A 15,907-nucleotide genomic window follows, 5' to 3' on the forward strand; every position below is an offset into this window, starting at 1 on the left:
CCCTTGTTTATAATGACATGTAACTTATTAGTGAAGGTGAGCCCTCATTGCCTAACTACGACCAAAAAACCTTCATCTTCATACCGTCACCTTAGTGGCTAAGTTCCAACATAAGAATTTTGGTAGGACAGAGAAACCTGACTATCTCACTACACTGTACCTCTATAAACAACTGCCTGGCTAAATTCACTTGAGGGGCAAGTACTAATCTAGTAACCACCATGAGCAAGATGATCTTTTGGTTTTAAGGAAATAGAGATGACAAACAATGCTTGATGTCACTAGGTTTTGAGAGCCACAACCAAGTCCAGATGGTGCCTGGCATTTTTGCCAGAAGGAGTGGTTGAGAGGTGGCACCAGCAAGCCATTGGGATGATGATAATTAAGTAAAGCTGTGTATAGTTATTAAGATGATGACTGATTGCTGTAACTGGATTATGCCAGATTGAAACAGGCTGTGTATTCAGTTGTGTATATAAACCTCTGCTGTCCGGCAGTGGGGCGGTTCCTGCTACCTTGGGTGCCCGCTACTTTTGAGTTCCCGTTGAGTTCTCGCGGAGTTCCCGTTGGTTCTCGCGGTTTTTCGGTGGAGTTCCGGTTGTGTTCCCATGGGGTTCGGGCATAAAGTAGTTCCTGTTTGAACCTACAAGTGGCTCGTGACCTCCCGGTTATTTTGTGCCCAGGCAGACTGCGGCATTTGGTGGTCCATGCAGGGAACGCCTGAAGCTTGGGGGTAAGTGAAACTGCTCGCCCCTGAGGGCAGAGCAAGAGAATGGGTGACCATTTCAAAAAACAATGGGTTCTTGTTTTGATTTGTTACGTTTCTGTTTCAAGCTGCCTGCCCCTAGAAATAAATAGGATGCTAGAAAAGTTGTTCGGCTCTGAGGAAGAGACAGAGATAGACCATGGATACACATGTCAAGAAAATAGAAAAACTGATACAACAAATTTTTGTTCCGTTTTTGTTTTGTTTTGTTTCGGTTTTGTTTTGTGTTATCTTGTTGGGTTGCATTATCTTTATAGCAGAAATATGGAATTAAAAATTAGTAAAAACCAAACCAAAAGGGTGTTAAGTAAATTGCTAGAGGAAGGAGGCATCTCAGTAAAATCAAGAACAGTTAGGGCATACGTTAAGATGATACAAAGGTGTAGCCCATGGTTCATTAAAGAGAAGTTGTTAAATATATCACAATGGAACCATCATGGTGAAGATTTAAAAAGGATAGAAAAGGAAAGCCCAGGAACTCTGCCAGTTGGCACATTACCATTATGGACGTTGGTACAATCTTGTTTGTTTAGTCAAAGAGAAGGCATTTCAGATCAAGAAAAAGAGGAAGTCTCTCAAGTTAGTCAGACGGGGGAAGAAAGTTTAGAGAAGGAAAGGCCATCAGGGGAGGAGTTACAACGGGAGGTTGCTACTAACACCTTTCTATCACCAGAGGGCGTAAGTGTCCAACCAACAGCTTTGCCTATGGAGACAACATATGCTGAGTGGTCCTCAACCCCTGTAGTTGATGGATGGGATCCTGAGACAGGACCTCAAAGATTAGCATGCCCTGTATTTGAGGAGGCAGGAGGGCAGCAAATTCACCGTGCTTTAGATTTCAAAACAGTGAAGCAGCTGAAAGAGGCTGTAACAACCTATGATCCTCAAGCACCCTTCACTGTAAGCATGGTCGAATCCATTACCAACTTGAACATGACACCAGCAGATTGGGCTAGTATGTGCAAAGCTGTGCTAAATGGAGGACAATATCTGTTATGGAAGATTGCCAATCAGGAATTTTCCAGAGACAGCTAGGTGAAATGCAGCAGCTGGTTATCCTCAGAGAAATCTAGATATGTTGTTAGGAGAGGGACCTTATGAGGGTTAGCTGCAACAAATTAGATATGCTCCTGCCATATACTCACAAATCGCTTCAGCTGCGGTTAGGGCATGGAAAACTTTACAGGGGCGTGGAGATTTACAAGGTCAATTATCTAAGGTAATACAAGGAGCTAATGAACCTTATGCTGAATTTGTAGATAGGCTTATTCAAACAGCTACCAGAATCTTTGGGGATGTAGAACAAGCGATGCCATTAATAAAACAACTAGCCTACAAACAAGCAAATAGATGGTGCAGGGAGGCCATTAGACCGTGGAAACATGGAGATTTAAACACATATATTAAATTATGTAGAGACATTAATGAACAGGGGCAAGTCTTGGCAGCTGCAGTACAACAGGCTTTGGGTGCCAGGCCAAAAACATGCTACAATTATGAACAAACAGGACATTTGAAAAGGAGTTGCCCCATAGGAGGAGGGTTTAACAAAACTAGATATCAAAGGGGTAGAATACTGGGTATTTACCCACGATGCCATAGAGGGAGACATTGGGCTAATGAATGTCGTTCACAAACCACTATAGAGGGTACTCCATTATCAAAAAACGGACAAGGACCAGGTGTTTACCCATGATATTGTGGAGAAAAACATTGGGCTACACTGCCAAAAAACGGACAGGGGGAGCCAATGCTCCGGGGCCCACGACCACATATATACGGGGCATTGGAGGAACCCAGAAACACCATCAGGGTAGTGCCCAGGACACATTATCCATTAGATCCCTCATTAAACAAACTAGAGGAGTGCAGGGTTGGACATCTGCGCCTCTGCCAGAGCAGTAGTAACTCCAGAGATGGGAGTTCAAATCATTCCCACAGGGGTAAAAAGACCTCTTCCCCAAGGAACAGTAGGCTTAATATTAGGATGTAGTTCTTCTACTCTAAAAGGACTTATGATAAGTCCTGGGGTAATTGATCCCAATAATGAAGGTGAAATAAAAATTATAGCCAGTTCTCCAAGGGGTATATCAGTAATTTCACCAGGAGATAGAATAGCACAATTATTAGTAATACCCAGCCTGCATGATAAATTTTCCTCTATAGAAAGAGGTTCCAGGGGATTAGGCTCCACAGGTGTAGATTGGGCTATGCTTTCTTTAAATTTAGATTCTTGCCCAATGCTAAAACTAAATATTCAAGGACATGAATTTAATGGTCTACTGAATACAGGTGCAGACCTTAGTATTATCTCTCGTTAAGAATCGCCAAAACATTGGCCATTACAACAAGCCACTCAAACACTTCAAGGCCTAGGAGTAGCAACTAATCCCCATAGAAGTGCGATGGTATTAGATTGGAAGGATCCTGAAGGATGTGAAGGTACTATACAGCCATATGTATTGGATCATCTTCCTATAAATTTATGGGGACGAGATTTCCTAGATCAATTAGGTTTGACATTAACAAATAACATCAATTCAAATGCGCCCACTATTATGGCTAGACAAGGTTTTAGAAAGGAAAAGGATTAGGAGAAAAAGGGCAAAGTATAGTGACACCAATACAAATAGATCAAGAAATAGATAGACATGGATTGGGTTTTCAGGAAGGGTCACTGAGACAATAAAAATTACTTGGAAATCAGAAAGACCAGTATGGGTTCCTCAGTGGCCCCTGACTAAAGAAAAGATACAAGCAGCCCATGACCTGGTCATACAACAATTAGTGGAGGGACATATACAACCTTCAGTATTTCCCTATAATACTCCCATTTTTGTCATCAAAAAGAAATCTGGTAAATGAAGATTATCGAAAGATTTAAGAGCTATTAATAATGAGATGGTTATTATGGGACCTGCTCAATCGGGGATTCCTCAATTGTCTGCTTTACCAAAAACCTGGTATGTTTTAGTTATAGATATTAAAGATTGTTTTTTTTTTGTCAATTTCAATTCATCCTGAGGATAGTCCACGTTTTGTATTTACTGTCCCTGCGTTGAATCATGAAGGTCCTGATCAGAGATATGAATGGAAAGTACTCCCTCAAGGGATGGCTAACAGCCCAACTATGTGTCAAATTTATGTTAACAAAGCAATCCAGCCACTTAGAAATCAAAATCCTGAACTACAAATATTTCACTATATGGACGATGTATTATTAGTACACAAAGATAAATTGCTAAAATGTTATGCCACACTTACAAACTTATTAAAAAATTATAATCTAGAGATAGCAATAGATAAAGTACAATTAAATTTTCCAATTAATTATTTAGGAGTTCTATTATCCTCAACCATGGTCCATCCACCAAAAACTCAAATATGAGTAGATCAACTCAAATCACTTAACAACTTTCAAAAGTTATTGGGAGACACAAATTGGATAAGGCCTTATCTAGGCATACCAACAGGAGAGTTGGGACCTTTACTTGATATCCTAAAAGGTCCATCAGATCCAAATTCACCCCGCATGTTAACGCCTGAAACAAGAAAGACATTAAAAATCATTGAAACATATATGGAAAATATGCATTTGGATAGAATTGATATAAATTTGCCTTTATTATTTATTGTACTACCAACAAAAAATATTCCTACAGGAGTATTTTGGCAAGAAGGTCCATTATTATGGATACATTTATCTTATTCTCCTAACACTATTCTTACTAGGTATCCTGAGGCTACAGGACAATTAATAGTCAAAGGAATAAAAGAAGCAAAGGGAGTGTTTGGAATTTGTCCCAATAAAATTATTACTCCATATACTATGGATCTAATAGATGAGTTAGCTAATGAGTTAAATACTTGGACAATAATCATGTGCAAATCTAATGTTTCTTTGATAACCACTTACCATCTAATCCTTTGTTGTCTTTTTGGTTTTCGCATCCTGTAGTTTTTCCAAAAATGACAAGAAAAACAGCTATCATGAATGCTCCAAATGTATTCACTGATGGGTCAAATAATGGTACAGCAGCAGTAGTTACCCCTGATCAAACTTTTACATTTTTAGTACCCAAACAATCAGCTCAAAAGGTAGAGCTTAATGCAGTATTACAAGCTTTTGTGATGTTTAAAGACTCTGTATTTAATTTATTTTCTGATAGTCAGTATATAGTTAATGCTATAGTATCCCTTGAAGATGCTGGTAGGATTTCTCCTTCCTCTACTGTCTTCTCTTTGTTTTCCACTATACAAAGTCTAATCTGGGACAGAAAAGATCCATTCTTTATAGGACATATCAGGGAACATACAGGATTGCCTGGAGCCCTTAGTTTGGGCAATGATTTAGCAGATAAAACTACACATGACACACATATTTTTTCTACACTAGAAGAAGCTACAAATTTTCATAAATCCTTTCATATCAATGCAAATACTTTAAAAAGCATTTTAAAATAACTAAGGAACAAGCTAGACAAATAATAAAACAATGTCAAAATTGTGTGACCTTTTTACCACAAGTTAATCTTGGAATCAAGCCTAGAGGACTGATTAACCATATTTGGCAGATGGATGTCACACACTTGCCAGAATTTGGAAAATTAAAATATTTGCATGTTACAGTTGATACTTCTTCCGGATTTTTGATGGGCTCCCTTCATGCCGGAGAAAAAACTAAAGATATTATAGCTCATTGCTTACAAAATTTTGCCACTGTGGGCATTCCAAAACAGTTAAAAACAGATAATAGCCCTGGTTATACTTCTACCTCTTTTAAGCAATTTGCTCATCATTTGGCATTACTCATATAACAGGAATCTCATACAATCCACAGGGACAAGGCATAATTGAAAGAGCTCATCAAACTATTAAAATGTACTTATTAAAGCAAAAAGAGGGAATTGGGAAGGGGTATATATATCCCCCAAAGATAAACTTAAAATAACCCTTTTTACTCTAAACTTTTTAAATTTGGATTCATCAGGGCTTAGTGCTGAGGAAAGGCACATGTGTTCAAAAAATGTACATAAGCCCAAGGTACTTTGGAAGGATATTCTAACAGGACAATGGAAAGGTCCTGACCCAGTGATTGTCTGGAGTCAGAGGTCTGTTTGTGTGTTTCCACAGGGAGAACAGCAGCCGATTTGGATTCCAGAGACACTAACTAAAGTGATTTCTACAGACCAAAAAGATGACTTGGCTCAAATCCATAACAGCTGATTTCCAGAACTTCAGTTTAGCTATCCTTACATCTGTGACAGTGGTTCTCCCACACCTGGAGGCTAATGAATAATGAACACCATTAAGGCCTATTTCAAATGTCAAAAAAAAAAAAACCCAAAAAAAACCTTGGGGCTTGCTTGTGGGAATACCTTCGGACCCATATGCAAGTTACAGGAAGAAGGATAGGATATCAAAAGAAGAGTCAAACCCAGGTGGTAACCAGGATGCTTTTTTTCAATATCTATTTTATTATTGCCCTCTCCCACATCATGAAGTTCTATTTTATTTTTTGAGCTCATACAGACCTAGGTTAATGTTTTTCTGATCAGTTCTACTTTTTGACTGTGGAGTTTTTAAACATTGCAATGGAGATTTCACCTGTGAAAAGCTACAAGGCCTTTACTATTATGTTATGTGTTCTATGCATTGTGTTATGTGTGCACACTTGTATTTTGTGTTGTATGTCTGTATGTGTGATGTCCATATATCATATATGAGGAGCGCTCATGAAAAAATGGATCCAAATATTTTTTTATTCATGTGATTTAAATGGTTTGATTTAAATTGGGTAAACAGCTGTTGAAGATTGTTTTAAAATGTGAACAAAAAAGGAGGTTAACAGATCTGTTTGTTAACTTTCACCTTTCCTTTTCATTATATCTAATTCTATTCAGGATACTAAATTGTTTAGAAAATTGCTTTTTTTTTTTTTTTTTTTTTTTAGTGCCTGCTGGAATGTTACATAATTGTTTTTTAGCCATCATTGCCAGAATTCCTATCTTCATCCCAGTGCTGGTAAAGACAAAGATAAAACCAAACTACAACTTCTGCGATAGCTATTCACAACAAACTGTATAAACTGATGCATCAATGAATAATGTAACTCAACAAGTGATACTCAATCAAGGAGTTGACTTACTTTGGGAGGAAATGGACATATTAATGGATTCCTCTGCTTTGAACTACTTGCAAAACTTGCCTGGACTATGTATCACTTGTATGCATTGTGAATTATCTGTTGGTGCAGCGAATTGTGGTAGTGCTGGGGTATCTTTGCTGATGGTGTCATTGATGGTACAATTTTTCCAAAAGGAGCCATCAATGGCTTGATATCATGGCATTTTGTATCCTCCCCTTTCTGCTTGTAGAAGGTTGTTTTTGGTGTTTGTGTAAAAACCACTATCCATAAGTATGGCTAAATGCTGGGCCAGTAATCAATGACGGGTAAGATCCAATTGCAATGGTACCAACCTAAGACAAGAGGCTGACGCCTTGAGGTCAGCTCATCTGATGACGGGTAAGGACCATATGTAGTATTGGACAACCTTAGACAGGCATGGTCCCTAAGCCACATACTTGTTGTTTAATTAAACAGAGAGGGGGAGATGTTGAGAGCCACAACCAAGTCAGGATGGCGCCTGGCATTTTGCCAGAAGGAGTGGTTGAGAGGTGGTGCCATTGAGCCATTGGGATGATGATAATTAAGTTAAGCTGTGTATAGTTATTAAGATGATGACTGATTGCTATAACTGGATGATGCTAGATTGAAACAGGCTGTGTATTCAGTTGTGTATATAAACCTCTGCTGTCCGGCAGTGGGGCAGCTCCTGCTACCTCGGGTGCCTGCTACTTTTGAGTTCCCGTTGAGTTCCGGTTGGTTCTTGTGGTTTTTTGGTGGAGTTCCGGTTGTGTTCCCGTGGGGTTCAGGCAATAAAGTAGTTCCTGTTTGAACCTACAAGTGGCTTGTGACCTCCTGGTTATTTTGTGCCCAGCCAGACTTCGGCAACTAGGAGTAAGTCCTGCAACCCCACATTGTCATTTCCACCCAGGACATGTAGGAATCCAGAGTGGATTCATTTCTGACAGTACCAACACCTTCCTAATGCCATGTATTTCCGCCAGGAATGGCCTTATTTGTCTACTGACTTCAGCCTTCTTTCATTTTTCTCTTTCAAAAAATTTTTAACAAAATTATTTCTAGTTATTTCATATTTTTAAATGTTGTAAATGTCATCTTTAAAGTTTCTTTTCCAAATACAGCATAACTAGTAAGTAGAATAATCATTTTCCATTAAACTTTCATTCAGTTGCCTCTAAAATTAATTTCTGTTTCATAAATTTATTTGGATTTTCTATTTATGCAACAATATCATCTGGATAAACACAATTTTATTCATTCCTTTTAATATTTTTCTGATGATATCCATTTGGGAGGACATTCAATGTGCTAACAGAATTGATATGAACTTCTGTGTCATTCTCCTTTAATATTGCACCATAAGATGTGAGGTTTGCTTTAGCATTCTGCAAATATTCTTGATAGGATTAAAACAGCTCCCATGTTTACTTCTTTGTTAAGGTTTGTTGCTTTGTATAGAATGAATTGGTATTGAGTTTTGTTAGTCTTGCAGGTATTAAGATTATTATCTCTAGTGTCTTAAATTGTATAAACCAATTTTTGTCATGATACAGTAAAATATAGCTGGATTTAGTTTTTTTATTTATTCTGAGTTGTTATACATGATGGAAGAATGCAGTTCAATTCACATTATACATATAGAACACAATTTTTCAACACATTGGTTGTACTCAAAGTATTTTCACCCATTCGTATCTTATATATGTTCTTAGGATAATGATGTCTAACTCATTCCACTATCATTCCTACCACCTTGTTCCCTCCCTTCCCCTCCCTCCCTTTTTCCCTTTCTAAAGTTCCTTCATTCCTCCCATGCTCCCTCTGCCAATCACCAATATGTGTCTGCATCCTCATATCAAAGAAAACATTCACCCTTTGTTTTTTTGGAATTGGCTTGCTTCACTTAGCATTATATTCTCCAACTCCATCCATTTACCCGCAAACGCCATGATTTTATTCTCTTTTAATGCTGAGTACTGTTCTATTGTGTATATATACCAAAGTTTCTCCATCCATTCACCTACTGAAGGACATCTAGGTTGGTTCCATAATTTAGCTATTGTGAATTGTGCTGCTACAAACATTGATATGGCTGTGTCCCTGTAGTATGCTATTTTTAAGTTCTTTGGGTATAAACCAAGGAGTGGTATAGCTGGGTCAAATGGTGGTTTCATTCCAAGTTTTCCAAGGAATCTCCACACTGATTTCCAGATTGGCTGCACTAATTTGTAGTCCCACCAGCAATATATAAGTGTGCCTTTTTTCCCCCACATCCTCGCCAACACTTACTGTTGTTTGTATTCTTAAGAGCTGTCATTCTGACTGGAGTAAGATGATATATTAGAGTAGTTTTGATTTGCATTTCTCTAATTGCTAGAGATGTTGAACATTTTTTCATATGTTTGTTGATTGATTGTATATTCTCTTCTGAGAAGTGTGTGTTCAGTTCCTTTTCCTATTTATTTATTGGGTTATTTGTTTTTTGGTATTAAAGTTTTTAAGTGCTTTATATATCCTACAGATTAGTGTTCTATCTGATGTGCTTATGGTAAAGATTTGTTCCCATTCTGTAGGCTCTCTATTCACCTTACTGATTGTTTCTTTTGCTGAGAAGAAGTTTTAGTTTGAATCCAGCCCATTTATTGATTCTTGTTTTAATTCTTGTGCTATGGGAGTTTTATTAAGGAAGTTGGGGCCTAATTCGACATGATAGAGATTTGGGCCTGCTTTTTTCCATTAGGCACAAGCTCTCTGGTTTAATTCTTAGGTCCCTGATCTACTTTGAGTTCTGTGCATGGTGAGAGATAGAGGTTTAATTTCATTTTATTACATGTGGATTTCCAGTTTACCCAGTACCATTTGTTGAAGAGGCTATCTTTTCTCCAATGTATGTTTTTGGTGCCTTTGTCTTGAAGTTATGTGGGTTAGACTCTGTGTCCTCTATTCTGTACCATTGGTCTACAGGTCTATTTTGGTGCCAATACCATGCTGTGTTTGTTACTATTGCTCTGTAGGTCTGGAATAGTAATGCCACCAGCTTCACTCTTCCTGCTAAGGATTGCTTTGGGTATTCTGGGTCTCTTATTTTTCCAGATGAATTTCATGATTGCTTTTTCTATTCCTTATAGGAATGCCATTGAAATTTTGATTGAGATTGCATTGAATCTATATAGTGCTTTTGGTAATATGGTCAGTTTAACAGTATTAATTCTGCTACCCCAAAACAAAGTAGATATTTCCATCTTCTAAGGTCTTCTTTAATTTCTTTCTTTAGTGTGTTATAGTTTTCATTGTAGAGGCCTTTTACTTCTTTTGTTAAATTTATTCCCAAGTATTTTTTAGGCTATTGTAAATAGAGTGGTTTTCCTAGTTTCTCTTTCAGAAGATTTATCACTGATGTACAGAAATGCCTTTGCTTTATGGGTGTTGATTTCATACACAGCTATTTTGCTGAATTAATTAGTTCTAGGAGATTTCTGGTGGAATGTTTTGGGTCTTCTAGGTATAGAATCATATCATCTGCAAATAATGATAATTTGAGGTCTTCTTTTCATACCTGTAATCCTTTCTTTCATCTGTCTGATTATTCTGGCTGGAGTGTCAAGAACTATGTTAAATGGAATTGGTGACAAAGGGCATCCCTGTCTTATTCCAGTTTTTAGAGGGAATGCCTTCAATTTTTCTCCATTTAGAATGATGTTGGCCTGGGGCTTAGCATAGATAGCCTTTACAATGTTGAGGTATGTTCCTGTTATCCCTAGTTTTTCAAGTGTTTTTAACATGAAGGGATGCTGTATTTTATCAAATGCTTTCTCTGCATCTGTTGAGATGCATCTGCATCTCAACAGATGCAGAGAAAGATGCAAAAATCTTTGAGTCTATTGATGTGATAAATTACATTTAATGATTTCCATATGTTAAAACAACCTTGCATTCCTGGGATGAATCCTACTTGACCATGATGCACTATCTTTTTCATATGTTTTTGTATTCGATTGCCAGAATTTTATTGAGAATTTTTACATCTAGATTCAGATATTGGTCTGAAGTTTTCTTTCTTTGATGTGTCTGTCTGGTTTTGGAATCAAGGTGATATTGGCCTCAAGAATGTGTTTGGAAGTGTTCCCTCTTTTTCTATTTCATGAAATAGTTTGATAAGTATTGGTATTATTCTTCTTTAAAGGTCTCGTATAACTCAGTTGTGTATCCTTCCAGTCCTGGGCTTTTCTTGGTTGGTAAACTTCTGATAGTGTCCTCTATTTCCTTGTTTGAAATTGATCTGTTAAATTGTGTATATCATCCTGATTTAGTTTAGGCATATCATATGCCTCTAGAAATTTGTTGAAGCCTTTGATATTTTCTATTTTATTAGAGTACAAATTTTCAAAATAATTTCTAATAATCTTCTGTATTTTTGTAGTGTCCATCATAATATTTCCTTTTCCATCACAGATGTTAGTAATTTGAGTTTTCTCTCTCCTTCTCTTCATTAACATGGCTAACAGTTGAACAATTTTATTTATTTTTTTCAAAGAACCAGCTTTTTGTTTTGTCAATTTTTTCAATCATTTCTTTTGTTTCAATTTTATTAATTTCAGTTGTAATTTTAATTATTTCCTGTCTCCTACTGCTTTGGGAGTTGATTTGTTCTTTCTGGGGCTTTGAGAATTAATGTTAGGTCATTTATTTGTTGACTTTTTCTTCTTTGAAAGAATGAACTCCAAGCAATGAACTTTTCTCTTAGAACTGCCTTCATAGTGTCCCAGAGATTTCATTATGTGACATTTATTTCTAAGAATTTTTTAATCTCCTCCTTGATATCTTTTGCAACCCATTGTTCATTCAATAGTGTATTATTTAGTTTGTAGATGTTGGAGTAGCTTTTTTATTATTGATTTCTAATTTCATTCCATTGTGGTCTGATAGAATGCAGGGTATTATCTCTACATTTCTGTATTTACTAGGATTTGCTTTGTGGCATAACATATGGTCTATTTTAGAGAAGGATCCACGTGCTGCTAGGAAGAACGTGTATTTGCTCGTTGATGGATAATATACTCTATATATTTCAATTAAGTCTAAGTTATTGATTATATTATTGAGTTCTATAGTTCTTTGTTTAGCTATTGTTTGGAAGACCTATCCAGTAGTGAACGAAGAGTGTTTAAGTCACCCAGAATTATTGTGTTGTGATCTATTTGACTCTTGAACTTGAGAAGAGTTTGACTGATGAACACAGATGCTCCATTGTTTGGGGCGTATATTTATAATTATTATGTCTTGTTGATGTATGGTTCCGTTAGGCAGTATGAAATGTTAATCTTTATCCCTTTTGATTAACCTTGATATGAGGATGGAAACCGCTGCTTACTTACATAGGCCATGTGAATGTTATATTTTATCCCAACCTTTCACCTTCAGTCTGTGGGCGTCTTTTCCTATGAAATGAGTCTCTTAAGGGCAGCATATTGTTGTGTCTTTAAAAAAAAAAAACAACTCAATCTACCAGCCTATGTCTTTTGATTGGTGAGTTTAAGCCATTAACATTTAGGGTTATTATTGATATATGATTTGTATTACTGGTCATTTTTGTTTATTTTTGGTATTTAGCTTGACTTGGTTTCTCCTTTGGTTGGCTTTTATTTTATTGTAGTTCTTCCCTTTGCAGATTTTCATTGTTGTTTTTCATTTCCTCTTTGTGTAATATTTTGCTAAGAATGCTCTGTAGTGCAAGTTTTCTTGCTGTAAATTCTTTCAGTTTTTGTTTATCATAGAAAGTTTTTATCTCATCATCAAATTTGAAGCTTAATTTTGCTGGATATAAGATTTTTGGTTGGCATCCATTATCTTTTAGAGCTTGGTATATGTTGTTCTAGGATCTCCTAACTTTGAGAGTCTGGGTTTAAAAATCTGCTGAGATCTGAATTGGTCTTCTCTTATAGGTAATCTGATTTTTCTCTCTTGTGGTGTTTAAAATTCTATTAATATTTTGTATGCTAGGCATTTTCATTATAATGTATCTTGGTGTAGATCTGTTGTAATTTTGTACATTTAGTGTCCTATAGGCCTCTTGTATTTGATTGTTCAATTTATTTTTCATGCTTGGGAAATTTTCTGCTATTATTTCATTGAAGAGATCATGCATTCCTTTGGTTTAAATCTCTGAACCTTTCTCTATCCCAATAAATCTTAAATTTGGTCTTTTGATGGCATCCCATAATTCTTGGATGTTCTGTTTATAGTTTCTTACTATCTTCACTGTGAGGTAAACTTTATTTTCAAGATTGTATATTCTGTCTTCATTGTCTGAGGTCCTGTCTTCCAAGTGGTCCAGTCTGTTGGTGATACTATCTATTGAGTTTTTTAATTGGCTTATTGTTTCTTTCATTTCAAGGACTTCTGTTTGGTTGGTTTTTTCAGTATCTCTATCACTTTCTTGAAGCAATCTCTTGCAACCTGTATTTGCTCTCTTTGTTGGTATGATCAATTTTTGCCTGTATCTGCTCACTCAGGTCACTCTTTAATTCCTAAATCATTTTAATTATGTATATTCTGAAACTCCTTCTCTGACATTTCACCTACTTCACTATCTAGGGATTCTATTGTTGTAGTATCTTGGTTTGTTTGGGGCATTTTCCCCCCTTGTTTTTTCATGATGTCTATGTGTCTTCCTCTCTTGCAGTATAGATCTGAGATATTATAGCTTCTGCCCTATTGTCTTATAGTGAGCCTACAGGTTACCAATACCTCACTTTTAAGGGAGAGATCAATATTATAGCACTCATATAAACAGAAATGATGAGTTAAGTTGTTTTCACCCGTATAATCAATAGGTTTGCATAATGGTTTACAGTTTCTGATGGTGGAAGGAGGGACTAAAGGGTTGTCTGACATGTTTATGAAGTAGGAAGTGAGAATATGGAGGAATTAGATTATATGACGTTTTAATGGTGTTCACTGTAATGTTTCCATGACTCATGGAAAGATGGAATCTAACTGCTTGGTCCTTGGTATTCTCAATTCAATGTGCTAAGAACAGGTCAAAACAGAAAAAGAAAGAAAAAATAGAGAGTGAAATGCAGAAAATGAAGGTAGATTACAGGGATTCCTAGTCTTCTGCTTGGGGTCTCCAAACATTTTTTGTAAGCTGTTGGCTATTTCTGCATCTCCCCTCTAGCTCTGCTGGGAGAGAGGGCTTCCTGCGCTGGTTCACTAGTTGTCTCTGAGCCCATTCTGCCTGGAGTGAGACCTGCTGCACAGTGGTGTCTGTTTCTCTTAAACTCAGCAGAGAATTTTCTTTGGGTGCCTTGGGGGGTAGCTGCATCTCCTGCTCTGAGTCACCACTCCCAGGATGCTGCCTCTGACTGTTGCTCATATCAACTGTCTTCCAGAAACAAATGCTTTTGGTTTTCAGCTGGTTGCTGGCTCCGAGTTGCCTGCAGTTTTCCCCACAGTCCCCTTCCTTTTCTGGTTTCCATCTCTTTTTCTCGCCACTCTCCTATCTTCTTGGTAAACTCCTTGCCACACTCTGTCATTTGCAATTTTTCTGATTACAGTGCTCAGTCCTTGTCCAAGCAATTTTTTTTTTGGTAAAATTCTATCTTTTGTTTCAAATAGCATGTCTTTTTATTTTCATGATTCAAATTCTTTATGTATCATCTCTATCTCTTATTGATTTGCAATTAGGCAAGTTTTTTAAAAATATTTTATTCTCCTCATATATCATTGCCTTCTTTGAGGAGCTTAAATATACTTCACGTGAATCCACTTTGAGATTGCTCGATTGGTTGTTTTATTTTCTCTCAGGGAAATTACCTCTCAACTGTTCATTGCTTGCCTTTCCTTACAATGGATCTTAATTTAATTTTGTTTTGCTTTACCTTTTGCAGTGCTGGGATCAAACCCATCACCTTATGTGTAACAGGCAAGTGCTGCTCCACTGAGCTGCGTCCCCAGCCCTCTGCCCAGAACTTCCTTTGCCAGCTCCAGTGGAAGATGTTCGAGGCTCCCTCCTCCTATATAGCACTGCTGCATCTACCTTTCACCAGCCTCCATGAAACTTCATCCCACAATTGGACTTATGTGAGTGCTCAATACAGTTTTAATATGCTGAACCAGACTAAGAATAACCCAGGGTTCCGCAGCTCAAGATTTAGGACCTACCACCTCTCAGACCAAAGCACTCTCTCCATGGACACAGCATTTTCCACAGCCCCACATCGGAATCATGAAGCTCCTCATCTCACACTTATTCCTAAACACACCCACAATCAGACACATTCTAGAACCCAGCACAGGAGCCAGTCTCTTATTAAAAGAGAACAAGCAGAATTTGCAGGACATATACTGGGCTGCATCCTGGCTATTGTCCTACTCTAATAGAAGCACAAATAATGGGAAAATCTCAACCTATAAGGAGAGAAATAGATGATCACAGCACATTAATCCACAGGAACTGAGAAACAGGGAAGGAAATCGTGTACTAGAACCTAAACGTGAGTTGGCTTCTGCATTGGCTTTGAGGCTCTGGCTCGGAAGGCCTGGATTCAGCGTGAATACTGGCTCTACAGGCAACGAGGAGCACACGCACTCCTGGGGGTTCTGCACGTGGGACTGGTGTGCAGACATGCTGGGCCACACAGAGGATGTTCCATGACTGCCCTAGACACTGGGTATGGGAGGCTGCCCCTCCCATCTTGGGCAGTGGGGGACACCATGCCTGAGTATTTCTGAGGAGCCCTGCCTGGCATGCGCCCTCTGGCCTTCCTCCTCACCTCTTGCTTGGCCTCCTCTGGGGCAATCCACTTTCATCACTGCAACTGCAGTTGGTGCAAAGGGTCCTTGACCCAGGCTTGGGACCAAGTCTTCCCAAAGGGATTTGTCCCTGGGGCCTTGCTGTCTGTGGACTTGGATGAAATCATGGCACCTGCGGGTTGAGAGGGTGATACACATGTTTTCCCACTTGTGTTTTTCACCTGGACAAGGACCTCAGA

At 37.8% G+C, this 15,907-nt stretch overlaps 1 protein-coding gene across 1 annotated transcript in view; it reads right to left on the reverse strand.

Annotated features, from left to right (window-relative positions):
- LOC144371740 (vomeronasal type-2 receptor 116-like) overlaps window positions 1-15,907 on the reverse strand; it is an 86,202-nt gene that overhangs the window by 2,273 nt on the left and 68,022 nt on the right. The window contains exon 3 of the mRNA XM_078034798.1: window positions 4,234-4,308. Coding sequence (XP_077890924.1) covers window positions 4,234-4,300 — 67 coding nt within the window. The 5' untranslated portion in view covers window positions 4,301-4,308. The remainder of the gene's footprint in view (window positions 1-4,233; window positions 4,309-15,907) is intronic.

This window comes from Ictidomys tridecemlineatus, chromosome 2, assembly GCF_052094955.1.
Source record: "Ictidomys tridecemlineatus isolate mIctTri1 chromosome 2, mIctTri1.hap1, whole genome shotgun sequence".
NCBI lineage: Eukaryota > Metazoa > Chordata > Mammalia > Rodentia > Sciuridae > Ictidomys > Ictidomys tridecemlineatus.